This window comes from Equus quagga, unplaced genomic scaffold (assembly GCF_021613505.1).
Source record: "Equus quagga isolate Etosha38 unplaced genomic scaffold, UCLA_HA_Equagga_1.0 73442_RagTag, whole genome shotgun sequence".
NCBI classification, from domain to species: Eukaryota; Metazoa; Chordata; class Mammalia; order Perissodactyla; family Equidae; genus Equus; species Equus quagga.
This window is the reverse complement of record NW_025802777.1, coordinates 11,470,313-11,489,599: the sequence shown is the minus strand read 5'-3', so window position 1 is coordinate 11,489,599 and position 19,287 is coordinate 11,470,313. Positions and strand designations below refer to the sequence as shown.

Below are 19,287 nucleotides of genomic sequence, written 5' to 3'. Positions count from 1 at the left end.
AGGAATCAGTGTTCACTGTGTAGGTTTACAAGATGAAAAGAGCTCTGGAGATGGATGGGGGTGACGGCTGCACAGCAATGGGAATGCACTTAATGCCGCTGACCTGCACACTTAAAAAGAGTTAAGATGGTATTTTATGCATATTTTACCACAATTTAAATTTTTCAAAATAAGATAAAACAAAAAGGGGAAAAAAAAGCATATCAAGCCCCATAATCTAGAGAAAGCTATATACAAAAACGTGATCGCAGCTTTATGAAAAATTTAGCCATCAGTCCTTTTAACCATTAAACAAATCTCAAGTCTGCAAACTCTTTTAAAGCCTGTCAGGGGCTGAAGGCAGTTCCTTTAGGGAGAATTTTCGCTCCTGCGGTCCCGTCTAAATAAAACAGCAGTCTGCCATTCTCTAGCATTAAGCCAAATCAATTCCTAAGGAGTACAATTGACTCAATGAGTTTTTCAATAGAGTTCGTCCTTTTTTAGCGGCATACACGAAGCTGTGCGTGGGAGGAGAGGGTAGGCAGAGTCTACGCTGACTTCTGGCAACAACGAGTTAAGTAGAGAAAACTCTTGAAACATTTCACGGCCATTTACAGGCTTAGCACTTCAGAGCTGATCACAGCAGACCACTAACTGAATACAGTGTATTCCAGTGTGGCCTCTCCAGGATTTAAATTCTGACATGCTAGAAAAAAAGCTCTCCAAAGCCACTAACCTTATATCACCTTCTCAAACCAGGCAAGCTTAATGACGGACATCAGGTCTACCCCGGGGCCCTTCATTAGAATCCAGTGGTCAAAAGGCTGGAAGGAGAGACCACCACTGAGACCCTCTCAAGTTCTTCAACACTCATCACCTTCCATTAAACAAACAACGGCAGACAGGCAGGTAGGGAGGGTGAATTGTGTGTTTCTTCCTCTGCCTTCTGGGGATGCTATAAATACTGTATAAAGTTCAGTTCAGTGAGGGGGATAAGCAAAGTTCTTGCCAAGAGACAAATATAATCAGCAAAAAATGCATTTTGCATAAGAGCCCCTTTGAGTGCAGAGTTAAGATGAAGCTCGGGGCTTCATTATGTATTTAAAGAGGTCCAGCGCCAATTAGCCAACTGAATGGAGGATACTCAGTGATTTCAGATAATCAATGGTTTACGTGAGTGGCAGGAAAAGGAAAATTCATTTTAAACAAGGGAAATACTAGAGAATGTATGCCAGATCTAGGAAACTAAGATTTTGGATAATTTGAGTTTACAGAAGCACAAGAATAATTGTAAACCTAGGCTGAACTTCTTTTTTCCATTTTAAAAGAACAAAAAGGAAAAGGAATACAGTTACATAAGAGGTTAGTTGGAAATGAAGTTCCTATGTGAATTCCTATGTGAGTCTTTTTCCTCACTGGTTCTGTGTTTAACGTATTTTAGAATTTTATTTATACAAGCCTTAATGAAACTATCATTTTTAATATCTCTAAAGAGAAGGACAGATATTAGCCCGTATCTGTAATATGAGGCTCCCCTCCTCCACTGAAGAAAGTCATGCAACTGTGCACCCCTCCCACCCTCACCCCCTACCCCTCATCCACCCAAGGTGAATTCCTCGGAGAAGAAGAGAGGCTCCAGACTCGGGAAGCCAGGTACAAAAAGGAGGAGGAACTGTTTGCTGCCAACAAGAGAATAAATGGAAGCCTCACAAATGGCAATGCCAGTATTCATCTCTGGCAAAGCTGAGTAGCCCCATAGAAAAGGCCAACAAATATTGTCAACCAGATTCCCCTAACAAAAAGGCCTTATCTGTTCATGCCCTAAAAGCCCCCAGTAGACGACAATGTGCACAGATGATATCCAAGCACTTTTTTGGTGTCTCACACTTAAATATGATCAGACAGTCAAGGATCAACAGACATTTGATGAAAGCTTCCAGCAGGAAAGGCAGAGACCAAAGCACACAGAAGAAAATGCATCAGGAGAAAAGAGAAACAATGCCTGAAGCCACGAAAACTTCCCCAAAATCTATAGTATCCTCAGAGACACAAGAGAATCTAAAGCTATAAACAAAGAAAGAAATACATAGGTTACAATGAAAGTGGAGGGATGAGGTGAGAGGAAGGGAGAGGGGAAAGAAGGAAGGAGAGAGGGAGGCAGCAAGGGAGACAGGGAAGAAGGAAGGAGGGGAAAAGGGAGAGAAAGAGGGAGGTAGGGAAAGCTTTTAGGAATAATAAAAAATAATTGACTAAAATTAAAATTTCAATAGAACACAAAACACTATGAAGAATCAAAACACTAGTGATAAGGAAATTATTCTAAAGCTTAAAAACAGAAAATAAAGCACATTGGGGGCCGGCCCGTGGCCGAGTGGTTAGGTTGTCACCCTCACTTCAATGGCCCAGGGTTTCGCTGGTTCGAATCCTGGGCAGGGACATGGCACCAATGTCAGGCCATGCTGAGGCGGCTTCCCACATACCACAACTAGAAGGATCCACAACTAAAATATACAACTATGTGCTGGGGGTATTTGGGGAGAAAAAGCAAAAAAAAATAAAATAAAATAAAGCATATAAAAAGATAATCAGAAATGAGAATGGTACCAGAAAATAAGTGAATAAAGGGGAAATGATTTCCACACCCAAATCCCAAATTACTCAGATATTGTTCAAGTAAAAGGCAGAATGAAGATACTTTCAAATACGAACCATTGTGTAGAAAGTTACTACAGGGTTTTGTTTTTGTTTTTAAATGAAAATGAAGTGGTTTATTAAGGAAAAAAGGAAGACTTGCAATCCAGGAATCTAACTAGGGCAGTGAAGGGAAATCCCAGGGTGACTGTTAATGCACGAGGCCTAGAAAGCAACCAGATTAGAGCAAGAGGCGGAAGGGCAGGCTCCAGAGAAAAAACAATACTGATCGACTGCTTAATAAATTGGAGATTTAGAAAATACTGCTAAGCAACCAGAAAAATAAGCAAATTGAGCAGAAAAAAAAAAAAAGAGGCAGTCATTAACTACAGGAAAAAAACAAAAAGTTCTTCAAGAAAGGAAATAAAATGATAGTACACTATTTGGTTCAGCAGCTAATACTATTTATATGTTTACGACAGCAGGGTAACATCATAACAGCATAACGGGGATGACTGATTTGGGCCTAAATTTTCATATGACTACACGGAAGAGGAGGAAGATGAGGAAAGGAGAATTTGCATATAATACAGCTAAATATTCATCTATCACAACAGAAAGTCAGTAGTTAATGTCTAAAGTCACTTGAGAAATAGTATCAGGATGTTGACGAGAAATGAGAGTAAATGCAAGAAAAAACAAACAAAAATCCTAACTAAAATAGTCGAGTATGGTTGTTTCAGAGAGGCTGGGGGAAGAGAGTAAAAAAGGATGGGAACAGGATTTCACTTTAAGTCTTTTCAGGTTAATGGAATTCTTTAAAACTCTGTGCTCACATTGACTTAATACAAATTGAAACTAATGTAAAAAGGAAGATGAATATAGTTAGTAACCTATTACTTGGATGATACATAATAGCATATAAATTATATACTAAAATCTAGCTCAGCCACAATTATATCTCTGCAGTGTACTTTTAACATATGTGGGGAAACCTCTGAACACGCTAATAGCAGGTCACGGACTGTAAGTGATTACCAGCCCTGTGTATTCATTTTGCACTTCAACATCTATACACTCCATCAAAGATAAAGTTTCCAAGAAGTAAATTTAAGTTGTGCATTTGGGGTTTTGAAAAACCCACGAAATAAGATGGAGAAAAACCTTGTTGGGTAAGAGTTGATGCTGAGGGTTTGATACACCACAAGCTCAGTTTGAGTCAATAGTTTGTTGTGGTTTCTAATAAAATAAGGAATTGACACCAGTATTGTGGAGGAAATGAGAACAGCAGGAACCAAACGGCAGGCTGCACAGGGCGGACCGTATAGGGGACAGGGTGTCAGGTTCCGGAACATGATTACAAGGAAGAAGATCAAGGAGAGGAAATGGATCATAGGAAAAACACAGTGAAAAGCTTAGGCAGGGAAGCCTAAATATGTGACATGGCAGCAGGCAAGGGAGAGCTGTTTTTATGTATTCAAAAGGTTATGAGAAAGAATAAGAAAACTTGCTTTAGACTCTAGGGGAGGATATGGAAACAAAGGTAAATGGCAAAAGTTACCAGAAAGAATGTGTTATCGCAACACGACAAAGAACTTTCTAGAACTTGGAGCTAACAAAGAGCTGGGAGCTTCCTGGCGATGGAAGTGGTCATGCAATGGGCAGGCTGACCAGCTGCCAGGGGCCTTGCAGAGATGGTGCTGACCTTGAGAGGGAGGTCGGACTTTTAATCCAGTCAAATTCAAGATGCTAAGTCTCCTCTGAAGCCTTTTGTCCCAAGTCCACTTGACGCCTCCTTGAGAAAGACGATGTCCAGATTTTCCCCTCATCTGGCTGCTCTTGTCCAGGCATGTGCCAACAACCTTCGTCAAGACGTGGCACTTCAAGATAACTCTCCAGACCCTGATGAAACTCGAAGCCTTAGATTTTTCGCAAGGATGCCACATTCAGCTTCTGTAAGGGTACTTACTTAGGAGGAGCACAGGGAACCAGTCTCTTTCTCTTTAGAACTAAAATGATAACTACAACATTTATTGAGCATCTGCTATCTATCAGACACCCAACTTGCATTACCACATCTGATCCCCAATTCAACGTAATGGTTCAAATATTATTATTTTTCTCGCTAGTCTCTTTTCAATATGCACACTATACCCCCCTACAAGTGACTTTCTAAATGATTTAAAAAAACTTTCTATGGAAAAGCAATGCCCCTTTAGAGATAATATTTTCTATACTTCTTTAGATATATAATTGCATATGATTTCCTACCCAATCAGGCATCACTCTTATTCTGCCTGCCAACTATGTTCCCAAGGCATTAAATATAAGAATTAAAAACTTAGGAGTTAGGATATGTTGCCATAAACGTCACTGAGCTTTTTGGAATTGTATGTGACATCCTCCAGGAATGCGTGAAGGAAGGCCTAAGAGGAAATTGTACTTGTAGGTGGTGGGTGTTGATTCTGGCTTCCAGTTGAAGGGAAGAACTCTAATTAAAATAGTTTCAGTACAGGAGCTCCAGCCTCCCTTTGCAGACAGCATAGCACTTCTTCTATACAAGCTGCTCTAACACTCGTGCCCATTCCCACCCCCATCCTGCACACAAAACCCCTTTTCTATTTTTGCTGGTAACACGACTCCCCTTTCCATGGGCGAATCTGAATAACAGCGTCAAATCAGCAGCAAACAGTCTCTGGAAACTGCGTGTACTGAATTGAGCCCTGGGGCTGGAATAACCTACAAATTATTTCCATAATCGTGGTTGATCTCCCTCACCCCCTACACACACAGGTTTCTTTCAAATTCAGCCCCTCTAGAGTTATGTGGATTACAATAAGTAGAAGGTAGAAAATGCCCTCATGGATCCCAAACAGCAGTAATTTCCTCTGAAAAGGTTCATTCTGTGCTCTATCCCACGTAAGTAGCATAAAAATTTCACCATGACAAGAGGACACAGAGGTTTTCATGAATAAGGTCCTATGTTGCCACAAAAAAATTTTATTCAATGTGACCTACTGGGTATTCAAATTCTATTAGCAATTTTACGGCCAGGAAGGTCCTTTCAAAAGGAATTCACATCAGAGATGTTTCAGTAAAAAGGAGAGTGTACCAAAATCAACCAGATTATCATTTAACCTGTGTGGTGAGGCAAGAATGGCCAAAATCAAGTTCTGATTATGGAATCTTTCCAATAAGTGGTTTAATTCTAAGGACAAGAAAAGGTTAGTTACCTTTTACTGTGGTCACTGACTCTCACTCATGTTCTTTTTAGGGTAAATAGAAATAGAAATGAGATAAACAGTACACTTAGGCAATGAGAAGCTTTGTAGAACGAGAGGTTTGGGTTGAATCTAGCCCCAACACTCTGGACGGTGTGATTTTGCAGCCAATAACTAGCTTTCGTAAGCCTCAGCTTCACCCAACAGGGGACACAGTCTACAGCAGTCGGTTGAAATGTGATACACAATCCAAGTCACCAATTGCTGCTGTAAGAATTAAATGTGACTCACACTGTAAAACACTTTCAAGAGGGTGGCATACACTGAGGGCTCGGTAAAAGATAGCTGCTGCTACCACAATAATGTTGTTATTGTTATTATTGTTATTGTTAGAGTAGTTAGGCATTTCCTCATCTGCCAGATATCCAATTAATTAATAAAAAGCTATGCCAGATGCAGAAAAACAATGGTTTATAAGTTATATAGAATGATATTTTCATAACTTAGAGCATGTAGATTTTTAAAATAGGATATACAAAGCACTACTCATTAAGAAAGACTTCAGAAATGAGACTACATTAAAATTAAAAAGTTTCAGTATAACAAAGGACACCTTTAAGAAAGGAAAAAGCAAGCCACAGAATGGAAAAAGATATTTGCAATACATATAATCCACAGAGAGATGATATACAAAATATGTAAAGAACTGCCTTGAATCATTAAGAGAAGAATGACAACCCGATGAAAAAAATCAGTCAGGAGACTGAATAAGCACTTCACAAAGATGATAATGAAATGATGATATTAAACTCATGAAAATGTGCTCAACTTTACACTAATAGCTTTAAAAAGATTTTTTAAAAAGACCTGACAATATCAAGTGTACACAAAGATGAGGAATAACTGGAATTCTCTTAAGGTACAGATAAGAGCATAAGTGCCTCAATCATATGGGAACTGTTTGGCAACGTCTAGTAACCCTGAATATGTGCATATATTCCCTGATGCAGCAATGCCAATCCTGGGTACATACCAATAGAAATGTGGACAAATATATCCTGAACATACGTACAGACTACTCATAGCAACATTACTCATGAGCTCTCAAAACTTGGATCCACCCAAATACACCTATGGAAAGGCTGCCAGATGTCCCCATTAGCCTGGGGCTATTGCAGTTAATGCCTATTATCCTGGCATAATCGTTAACAGTGATACTCTGACTTTCAAAATTGTACAGTTCTAAAGTATCCTGGTGAGTGTATCAGCAGCAAGGGGACAGTAAGGACCTCAAAAAGCTGCTCCTCAGTAAAAGTGAAAAGAACACCAGTAAAAATTGTCAAAATCAACTTTTTCAGAACTCTGAAAATTAATTAGATCTTGCAACAATCTGAGTGCATTTATCAGGGAAAAATAGGCTGAATCTCAGTAAGAACAGCAAGTTTGGGGGCATTTAGCTTGCTCTATTCTCATCCTCCTCTCTCTATCTCCACAATCATGTGAAAACTAGCAGTCTAGCAACCACTGAAGGGGACAGAATGGGTTTAGAGCTTCCCCAAAATACCATTCTCAGAGAATTGTCATTATTCAACCTGTTTGGCACTTCACAGGGAACCCCCACTCACAGGGCTCATTGTTATTTGATCTAACTCACAACTCACTCATGCAAATAGCTTTGACTCCAGCACAGTTTATGAAAAACAATCAGTAACAACTGTTTAATATTGTGTTTGCCTGAGATAGAACTAGTGGGACAAAAAAGAGGTTGACCAGGAAACTTTAGGAAAAGCTGGGGAATAAGATATTCATAAGATATCCATAGTCCTGGGAATCTAGAAGGCCATATCATGTAAAGGACTGTGCACATGTCCAGAAAATCCTGAGAAGGGCCTATGTCACTGTCCTGGCTGACCCTGAGGCTCTGCTAGCAGAGGTGAAAGTTAAGGCAGAGTCATTAACTAGCTGCCTCATTGTTGAAGACAGACACACAGAGGTCCTCAGGAAAGAGTGGGAGATTAATTGCTTCCAGGCACTTAAGGAAATCTCTCCAATCATTAGCTAACCACTAAACTAACTGAGCAGAGACTTCAGTGGCCACACATGACAAAGAATAAAGATTTTACAGATTTCAGGAAAGTCATTAAACAAATAAGCAACAATAACAAAAACAACTAACAACAACAAACCCTGGGGGTGAGGGTAGGGGATCTGATTTCAAGAGCCATCACATTATATTACTTAAAATGTAGTTTTCAACCAAAAAAAGTATGAAACACACAAAGAAACAACAAAGTATGGCACATACACAAGAGAAGAAGCCAACAATAGAAACTGACCCTAAGGAAGTCCAAATGTTGGATTATTAGGCAAAGACATTAAAATCAACTATTTTGAATATATTCAAAGAACTAAAGGAAATCATCTCTAAAGAAGTAAAGTATGAGAACAATATCTCACCAAGTAGTGAATAGCAATAGAGAAATTAAACAAAAAAAAATTTTTTTAAGAACCAAATACAAATTCTGGAGTTGAAATGTAACATAACCGAAGTGAAAAATTTACCAGAGGGACTCAACAGCAGATTTGAACTGGTGAAAAAAGAATCAATGAACTTGAAGTAGGTCAACTGAGATTATCCAGTCTAAGGAACAGAACAAAAAAGAAGTAGGAAAGATAAACAGTCTCAGAGACCTGTGGGACACCATCAAGCATATTAATATAAACATAATGGGAGTCCCAGAAAGAGAAGAGAGAGAGAAATAGACAGGAAGACTACTTGAAGAAATAATATCTGAAAACTTTCCAAATGCCACTTAAACACATACACATCTATATATCCAAGAATCTCAATGAATTCCAGGTAGAATGAACTGAAAAAAAGAAACAATACTTAGACACATCAGATTCAAACTGTTTAAGGACAAAGTCAAAATCCCCAAAGCAGCAAAAGAGAACCAACTCACCTGTACAAGGGATCTTCATAAGATTAGTAGCTGATTTTTCATCAGGATCCATGGAGACCAGATGGCAGTGTAATGATATTTGCAAAGCATTGAAATAAGACTGTTGATCAATAATTCTTTATCCAGCAAAACTATCCTTCAAAAATGAAGGAAGGAGCTGGCCCCATGGCATAGCAGTTAAGATTGGTGTGTTCCACTTTGGCGGCCAAGGTTTGCAGGTTTAGATCCAGGGCCTGGACCTACACCACTCATTGGCCATACTGCGGTGGCAACCCACATATAAAGTAGGGGAGGATTGGCAAAGATGTTAGCTCAGGGCTAATCTTTCTCAGCAAAAGTAAAAAAGAAGAAGGAGAAATGAAGACATTCCCAGATAAACAAAAGTGTCCTAGCCTTGGATGATAAAATACATATTGACTCCATTCAATTAGTAGGCTGCATATGTGTATGTGGACAGGGGTGGTTTGTAAGGTGCTAGACACTTCTATTTCTTGACATGGGTGGTAGTTACACGTTCATTTTGTGATAGTTCATGGAGCAATACATTCGTGCTTTGTGTACTCTTCTTTATGTATGTTTTACATTAGAGATTTAAAGAAAGAAAAAACCAGATGCTTTTTGTCTGTTCACAAACAAAATTACCACTTTATATTTCTTTAACCTCCCAAATGGAAATAACCATAGAGTCCAAACCCAGAAACTTGGTGAAATAAAACTATTACTCTCTTCCGGGCCTTTGTTCTGGCTGTCTCTTCTGCACGGACTATTCTAATTGTCCATTTCACCCAATCCATCCCTACTCTTGCTCTAATATTCACTGTCAGGCTTTACCACACTATAAAGATCGAGCCCTGTGTCTGTCTCCCGTATTACATGTGAACACTTTAAGGGGAGGAATTTTGTCAAAATCTTCTTGGTATTCTGAATAGCACTGTGCACAGCACAGTGGAAGCATGGAATAAAGGTTTGAGGAATTCACGCATTACTGGAATAAATGCAGAAAGCCTTCTTAACATCCTGAAAAGTTCTGGTACAGGGGCCAGCCCGGTGGTGCAGTGCTTAAGTTCGCACATTCTGCTTCGGCAGCCTGGGGTTCACTGGTTCGGATCCTGGGTGTGGACCTACGCACTGCTCGGCAAGCCATGCTGTGGCAGGCGTCCCACATACAAAGTAGAGGAAGATGGGCACGGATGTGAGCTCAGGGCCAGTCTTCCTCAGCAAAAAGAGGAGGATTGGCGGCAGATGTTAGCTCAGGGCTAATCTTCCTCAAAAAAAATAAATAAAAATAAAAAATAAAAAGTTCTGGTAGAGCATATCATTACCAACCAAACTCAAAGGACTACCTATAAAAGTCAGTGTTAATCCTGAAGTGATGAGCAGGTTAGCATTTTTTATCACAACTAACAGTCAAACTTCAAGAACATTGCGTAAAAAGTTCTGACAAGATGAGGAAGAGAAACAGTTCACGTTTAGTGAGTCATTGCTGAGGTCTCATTATTTCACTTTCTGAGTAATATCAGAAGAGAACATATTATGATAAAAAATTTTGACAGCTCCAATCATGTCTAAATTAAGATCTTCATGATCCTTTTTCTGAAGCTCTACACAAATGGTATTGAGACAACACAGAAAAATCCTTCGACCCATGGCAGACAGAGGAAGATCTCAACCTCAACTCACACCCTTTCTTGGGCTTCACATTGGAACCCTCTGGATGAGTTCTCTCATTTCTGAATTCACTATAGATGGTTATTTTGTCATTCACCATTTTTGTTTCAATAATGAGCAAAAGATAAAACCCACCAGTAAAAGGAAAACAGGGTGTGGCTCATAGGCAGGAGGGGAAAGTGTCTGGTTTAGAGGTCTGAAATGCCCTACAAAGGAAGTGCCCAACAAACCTGAAAGAGGAAGGCATCGCCCAGGGAATTGCTGAGGCAGAAGACAAAGTCCTTCTTGGGGTGCTCAGGCACGGCCTGCACAATGCTGTTCTCCACCCAGACGGCGTGCTTGGGGATGCTGTTGTGGTCTATTCCAGACCTGCCATCACTCTCGTAGAAAAAGAGCGTACACCCTAGGGAAAAAAGAACAGGGGTCTGCATGAGTATGGGGCGCTTGTGCCACAAAAAGTTGCAGTGGAAATTATGGTTTGTGCCTTGTCACCAGGAAAGGGCTGTAAACTACAGTGTGTGCAAACCTAGGGAGTAAAGAGAAGAAGGCCACACTTGCACCGAGACCTTGGATGGGCTTAGAGAAAGGCAAAGATTCTTATATCACAGCTTCTCAACCAGACGGGACTCTTTCACGCATGCCCTTCTTTCAGACTCTTTACTTCTGTTTTAGAGTGTTTAGAGGTGTCCTCACAGGCAGGGGGCGGTTTGCAGCTCCTTTGGCTAGCAGTGACTGGAAATAGAGTTCCACAGGCCAGAACCGCAACTAGCACTGTGTGAGGACTGTCCCAGGGGAGCCCCTCCCCAATATGTCTCACGCGATATGCTACCAGGAAATGCAATTCACTGGGTTTCTTGACTATGCCCTTGGAGAGAACAATTGAAATATTGGCTTTAGGCGGTTTAAGGATAAGAAAAGAAATGATAGATTTTTAGTCTCAGCTCTTTTCCATAAAACGTTTTTCTAGAAATAGAACGTGTCCTTGTTCCCACTGAAAGAGGAAATGCATGGCACACGGATGAAGCCCTGTGGGAAGGCACCGGCCTGGTCCACACTTAATTGTACCATGAAACTCATGAGACAGTAGCAATAGAAACCTTTCATAGATTTGTGGCCAGGCGGCTTCAACACCCTCCATCGTCGCCTAAACGTGAAGCTCACGTCAATACTAATTACAACCTGAACACTTACTCTCAACTAATCAAAACCAATTCCAGAGGAAGCCTGGGCCCAACTTGATGACTCTTTCTTAACTTCACCGTAAGCCAACTCAGTCCGTTTTCAACATCTTATCACAAGCAAGGGCCACACTTCATGTGGACTGCAAAGCCCTCGAACATACAATCTATTCACAGCTACTGTATGAATTTCCATAAAGCAAATTTGCTTATATGTGGTTAATAACGTAGAACGATGAGGATCAATGGAAAAGTCACATTAGCTCAAAGGCAATTTTTCCTAGCCGATAATATTTCACATTTGCATGTGACAGCTGCTGAATGTAGTGTCTCCAAACAGAGCTGAACACAGCATACTGGTACACAGTGCCCACTCACTTCACAATTTTTCCCTTGGCGTAGTCTAACCAAAAGCTTTGCTTTAAAGTCCTAGTGCACGGTGCTCCTGAGCTTTAGGACATTCTAACTGCTGTCATTGTCTCTGTAATTTAGGAGTTTCAATTCTTCCTTCTATCCATTCAAATTATATTGACTTTTTTTTTAAAGATGAATTCCTATGTTTTCTGTGGAATTTATTGTTAGAAATTAAGATGTTAAGTATATAAGTATTTTTGGTAGGGTTATTTTTTTTTCAGTTTGGGGTTAAAAACTTGCATGTATACAATTTAATTCCATACCTATTGAGTAGTCTGCCCCAGCTCTATTTTTCCCATAATCCCTGTCATTTGGAAGATCTCGAGTTTTTTCAGGAACACATACATCACACTGCAGAATCATCTGTACCTCTGATTCCATGTCTTAAGCTAACATAGAGTCAGAGATAAATAGAAGAAGAAGAAAAAAAACGAAACAATAGGCTGTTTTCCTCCAAATCAGAGGTTCTCGATTTGGGGTAATTTTGCCCCCCAGGGTACATTTGGCAAAGCCTGGAGATACTTTCGGTTGTCACAACTTGGGGGCAGGAGAACGGGGGGAAGTGCTACTGGCATCTGGTGGGTAGTGGACAGGAATGCTGCTCAACATCCTGCACTGTCCATGATAGCCCCCACAACAAAGAATCACCTGGAAAACGTCAATAGTGTCCCTGTTGAGAAACCCTGCTCTAAATAATCTTTAGGGCTAATGCTACACTAATGATGAGCAGATCCTTGACAGAAAAAGAGCAGTACAACTTTCTCATAGTTGAGAATAGAGAATGATGCCTGTGGATAACGAGTAGGGGACAGTCACAAATCCTGGTATGTGCACACATTGAACATGTTATGGTCTTCCCAAATTGCTGCTTTTATCATTTTTCCACCTCGGTTTACAATCACCCACAACAGCAGGTGGTTAAAGTCGGTTTTTACTCAATTATCTACTTGTTCCAATTTTAAGATTAACATGAAAAAGCAGATCTTGGAACCACACGCTCCCGGATAATGGTCTGTTTGCCTTCATCTTCAGTTGAACGTAATCTGTATGCTCTTCTGCTGTCAGTGAAGACACTCCAGAGACTAATTCAAAATGAAATCTTTCTTTTTAATTAATTATTCCGTCGAAAGTGAAAGAGTCTTTGGAGAAACCTCTGCCCTGCAGTTCCCAGGTGCTCTGCTTTTTAATTCTCAATATCCAAGGGTTGCTAAGAAAAAGTCAGCAGCCACTCTTGCCTTTGAGTGGCAAGGACAAGCCCTGAGTATGTCAATATATAATTGGAGCCTGTCAGGATTCAGAAGAGAAGGACTCAGTGGCTCTGTGTTCTGGGCTGGGATCCTGACAGACTGTGTCACTCAGATCTGGGTCACCAAGAATGTGAAGGCTCCTCCTCCAATGGCCTCATGAGCTGTGCTCCTCAATGCCTATATCCTCACTTCTTGTATCATTTACTCTCCAGGGAACGACAGAAACAAAAGAAAAAAAACCTCTTCCATGTCCCAAGTAATTATTTTCATTCTATGCCACCAACATTGCTGTTCTCAAATTTACAGTAAGAATCACCTGGAAAGCTTGTTGAAACCACAAATTCAGGGCTTGTCATGGGCTGAATTATATCCCCTCAAATTCCTATGTTGAAGTCCTAACCCAGCACCTCAGAATGTGGCTGTATTTGGAGGTAGGGTCTTTAAAGAGGTAGTTAAGGTAAAAGGAGGTCATATGGCTGGGCCCTAACCTAATGCGACCATTGTCCTTATACAAAGGGGGAATTTGGGCATAGACGGGGTTCAAGAGGGGAGACCGTGTGAAGATCCTGGAAGAAGACAGCTGTCTACAAGACCAGGAGAGAGGCCTCAGGAGAAACCGAATCTGCTGACACCTTGATCTCAGACTTCCAGGCTCCAAGAGTGTGAGAAAATCACTTTCTTTTGTTTAATCCACCCTAGTCTGTGGTACTTCATTAGAGCAGCCCCAGCAAACTAATAAAAGGCCCCACAGGCCCCACCTCCAAACGCTGAGATTCAGCAGGTACGGGTACAACTCGGAAAGTACCCCAGGTCACTGTGATGCTGGTGGTCTTCTGACCATGTTGTTAAAAACTCAGCACTAGTTAATAAAATGAATCATAAGACAGGCTAATAAAGGGAACAGAGGATGCAGTGTCCAGTGGTGTGTACATCTGGGGGAGAAGCAGGAGGTAGAAGAAGGGGTTTTCTCCTTTCACCTCATCTCAGCCCCCTCCCCCAGCAGAGCAGCTGGCATGATCCAGGCCCCCTCAGACATGACCCTACTGTCCAACCTCCAAATTAAACCAAGGCCGTTCACATATGAGAAAGAATAGTAGTCATTCTCTAAAATGCTCCCATTGGATGAAGACCTGTGTTTCACAAGCAGAACCACTACATCAAATAATAGTCTTTTCCCAATTCATGCTGGAAACAAAAACCAAAGTGTGTGTGTGTGTGTGTGTGTGTGTGTGTGTGTAAACCAAAGTGCGTGTAAATTGATAGGATATTCTCAAATGAAACGTTCTGATTTTACATCTGTGTTCAAAATTTACTATATACTTTATATACATATACTATAATATGCTATTTGATGTAACATAAAAAATAAAATTTAAAGTTTAATATCAATATTTCACACACTTTTCCACAGAAAATACTATGATTGTCAGAATTGCACATTTTGTTCAAACTTCCAAACCACTAAGGCAGACTTTCAGAATGAGAAAAGGATGCGAGAAAAAACTAGATTCTTGGAGCCAGTCCAGTGGCATAGTGGTTAAGTTCATGTGCTCCACTTCAGCAGCCTGGGGTTCACAGATTCAGATCCTGGGCACAGACCTACATACCACTCGTCAAGCCATGCTGTGGCAGTGTCCCACATATAAAATAGAAGAAGACTGGCACAGACATTAGCTCGTGACAATCTTCCCCAAGCAAAAAGAGAAAGATTGGCAACAGATGTTAACTCAGGGCCAATCTTCTTCACCAAAAAAAAAGAAAGAAAGAAAGAAAAAAAAAGAAAAAACTATACTCTTCCTAAGATATTCTTGGAAGCAAGCAATGAGATAGAGCAATGAGGTGGCATAACCCAGCAAGTCTAAAATCTGGACATGAAGAGAAAGACAGCGTCCCAACCTAAAAAAACAGCAACATGAGACACAGGCCACATGGCAGTAGGTGAAGCTGTCCTGCACTGGATGACAAGAGAAGAGAGTCCTCTTGGGGACAGATGGTGCTCCCCAATCAGGATCCTCCCTTCTTCCCCAGTCTTACAACACCCAGTACTCAGCTGGACCCAGGAGTAAAGCAGCCATTCTGTCTTCCTTGCAGCCAGGGATGGCTCATGTCTGGCCAACAGGATGGAAGCAGAAGTGATGCAGGCAACTTCCCGGTAGTCCCCTCAGTGCAGAGGGATACACCCTCCACTTCTGCATTTTCCCACTGGCATGTGGACCTGGTGGTGAGCTATCTTGACCACACAGACTAAAATAATGCTCTAGGAATAGTTGAGCAACCAGACAGAAGGAGCCCAGGCCCCTCAGTGACTCCATAAGAAAGTCACCACACCAACCTTAGATGGTCTACCTTCGGTAGGTGGAAGGGAAATAAAGTTCTCTCTTGCTTAAGGCACTGTCATTGTGGGCCTCTGTGACATGCAGCAAACTGTATATTCTAATCTCCATGCTCCCTTCCTGTTTCACCAGGCATTGAAGAACAGTTGGTACCACGAGTAAAGGGGCCCACCCAAACCCCACTTGTCCCTCAGGGGTTGACATGCGCATGACGGCGCAGAGCTCTAGGCTGTTCCCTGCCTCTAGAATTGGATGTTTCCACATCAACCAGTCGGTGAAATCCAGGATCAAATGGTCCAGTGTGTGCACCACACCTGGATAGCCCAGACTCCTTCCTCCTGTGTCCATCCTTCACGCTGGTTCACTATCTCACCTCTCCTGCCATGTACTAACCCTGCTTCAGATCTAACTTCCGACAAAAAATCAAAGTGGGTGTGAGAAGCGTTTTCCTCTTTGAGATACAGAGCTCACAAATGTGCTACAATTTCTACACTACCAAGACATGTGCAAGAACATATGTACATAATTCAAAAATGTGCCTAAAATGACGATGAATAGCAACATATAAACATATGATGCTTATTAATGAAAAGAAAATCCAGTGATATATACACATGTGTGTATATATCTACACAGCCTCAAATATACAAAGTGTGACTATAAAATAGCGACTGACTTTTTCACAAACATATGATGGCTTAGACATTCCATTAAGCTTTAAGGTGAACCCTATGAAATTAGTGATACTCCTTTTTTACCCAAAAACAGGGACTAGTGATTTTCCCTCTAAAACAGTCACTTTGGGAGGAATGCTTTTTTTGAATGATTCCAAAAAAAGTTTTTGGAGCTCATTCTTGGAAATTGTTATCAGAACCAGCTGTATATGTGAGAAACCTAGACAGGAGAAGATCTTCCAGCTTAACTGTGAAAAAAGTAAAGAAAATAAAACAACTTCGGTGGGGAGGGGGGAGCGGGGAGTCGCTAATCAAGGGACATACAGCTTCAGTTAAGGAAGATGATTAAGTTCTAGAGATCGGGGGTACACACTGTCCTTAGAGTCAACAACACTGAAATACACACTTAAAAATGTGTTAAGAAGGTAGATCTCATGTTAAGTATTTTTGTCATAATAAAATAAATTTTTTTAAATGAGTATAAAATAAAAACTCGATCTGATTAAAAATCATCACTTGCCCAGGAACACTACAGAGCGCAGGGTGCACAGAGACGGAGGAAGGGTGTGCTCTCTCTTACCTTTCAAGGACACCCAGTAGTGCTTCCACTTCCTCCGGGTGGCCGACTCCACCTTCTTGTTCTTCTTGTGCACCAGGAAGTTCTTGACGGCCAGGGCACCGGCCTTGCGCACCGTGCCTTGCGCGGCTGTGAGCAGGATGTCCGACTGGCCAGGGGAGCTCAGGGTGCCGCTGCTCTGCTCGTCGCTGTGCGCTGAGCCGGCCTCCTCCAGGCTCTCGCTGTTGGTGGTGCTCATTTCCAGCTCCCGCCGAAAATTCTCGTACACCCCCTGGCGGGCGGCATCCCCAGTCGAGCTGCTGCCACTGTCGCTGCCCACAAAGGCGCGGCCAGCGGGGGGCGAGTAGCTGGAGTTGGTGGCATTGGATCGCCTGGACAGGAGGTCAGTGTCAGTGGTGGCCCCTTCGATCCCACTGTCCACAAACTCACTGCCCTCGCCTGCGTTAACATCCTTGGGAGCCAAAAAGAGAGAAAAGAAGACATACATCATGCAGAGAAGTAACCCAGAGCTCCCGTCGGTCCAGCCGGGGGCTATGTAGCTGGAGGACACCCGCAGAGCATCACTGCTCCCAACCTCCTGGCCCAATTATTCCTCAACCCCAGGACCCACACAAACCCAGGCGGCTCAGGAAAACCATTAAGCCGCCCCAGTGTGATTTCCAACAATTCAGAATGTTCAAGAAATATCAAAGAAAAAAAGAACACTTCAGAGCTTATCGTTTATCTGACTTGGGTAATTAGCTAACTGGCAAATCAGCTATTGAGATCCCCCCACCACCGCACTGGGAGAGCTCAGTGCTCTCACCCTCATCCGGCTGCCTGGAACTCGGGGAAATTCTGCAGGCTGATGAGTTAGTTGTTCCGGAGGTAGGAGGTTAAAATGGATAATAAGGTCTTTACAGCTGATACCTTTATTTTTTTCTTTTTTAAATAAAGGGCCTGGTTAGGAGACTGTTTTACTATGTAGCAACTGAAAAGATAACTTTCGCACCGCCTTGCCCACTCACCCAGCAAGGACCCACATCCCAGGAGCACCCAAGAGTTCTCATGCTCTAATCAGCTTCGCTTCTCTCTCGAAAACAAGCAGCCTCTCACTCCGCATGGAGCTAAATAAGTCTGTGGGGCCCACAAATCCAACGCAGGCTCTCCAATTACCTCGCCCTTTCAAAGCCAGGATGCTAGGAGCCCGAAGCAAGCTACTCACTGCCCCTGGGCCAAGTGACAGCTTGGGGCAACTGCCAAGATGCTGGGGGTATCAATTCTCAGTTTTAAAACATTTGGAACTTCCAAAGCACGGCCCCTGCTCTCAAGCTGAATGTTTCCAGAATACAGACAGGTCTGGTCTTAAATCCAAATCTTAATTGCTCTGAAGTGCTACAGGCATTTCCATAAACAATAATTAAATAATGGGAGCAATCAAAGGGAGGATAATGACAGCAGTATTGGACAGGACGGCTCAACAGTCTTACGGATAAGAAATCAGACTGATATTTCTCAAAGGAAGAGAATGGGAACTTGAGTCTGGCATGGAAGAGATGGCAAAGAAATATATGGTTTGGGGGTTTAACCATTTTTTGAGCCTTCAGTCTAATAACTAATTATGTTCCAAAAATGTAAAAACTAACAGAGTATTCTAAATTGCCAAAAAAATTAATGCTTTGGGCTCAAATCTTTGCTGAGGTAATGGGGCAGAATGAACGAAGTCACAAACTAATGTTGTCTTGCACAAGGCCGGGACAGGTGCTGTGTCCACATCTCTAAACATCTCAATCAATTCTAACTTAAGGACCTCAAAGTTCATGGGCATCAGGAACAGATACTAAGTGAGCAACAAAAAGATGGGTAGAGCCAAACACAAAAACAAGCAAGAGGAGACACAGAAAGACAAATACTGCATGATTCACCCATATGTGGAATCTAAAAATGTCAAACGCATAGAACTGGAGTGTAGAATGGTGGTGGCCAGAGGCTGGGGGCTGGGGAAATGGGTTGGTGTTGATTGAGGGGTACAAACTTTCATGATATGATTAATAAGTTCTGCGAATCTGATGTACAGCGTGGTGTCTATAGTTAATCATACTGTATTGTGTACTTGAAATCTGCCACGAGAGTAAATCTTAAGTGTTCTCACCACACACACACACAAGAAAGGTAATTATGCAAGGTGATGGATGTGTTAATTAACTTGATTGTGGTGATCATTTCACAATGTATACATGTATTAAATCACCACATTGTACACCTTGAAAAAAAAACCCAAAGAGAACAGTCTGCAAAGAGTGGAAAAAGAGTAACAATACCACGGAGAAGCCTGGCAAACACTACCTCAGCCAGGTGCTCAGCTGGGAGTGGGAGGTATGAAAACCTTCTAGACTATCTAAAATGTTCTAAAAAAAGAAATA

General features: G+C 41.7%; 1 protein-coding gene across 5 annotated transcripts in view; it reads right to left on the bottom strand.

Moving 5' to 3' along the window:
• LOC124234372 (rho guanine nucleotide exchange factor TIAM1) overlaps nt 1–19,287 on the bottom strand; it is a 277,654-nt gene that overhangs the window by 97,781 nt on the left and 160,586 nt on the right. For all 5 annotated transcript variants that reach the window (XM_046651731.1, XM_046651729.1, XM_046651733.1 and 2 more), the window contains 2 exons: nt 16,889–17,336; nt 10,693–10,865 (listed from right to left, as the gene is read on the bottom strand). In XM_046651731.1, coding sequence (XP_046507687.1) covers nt 10,693–10,865; nt 16,889–17,336 — 621 coding nt within the window. The remainder of the gene's footprint in view (nt 1–10,692; nt 10,866–16,888; nt 17,337–19,287) is intronic.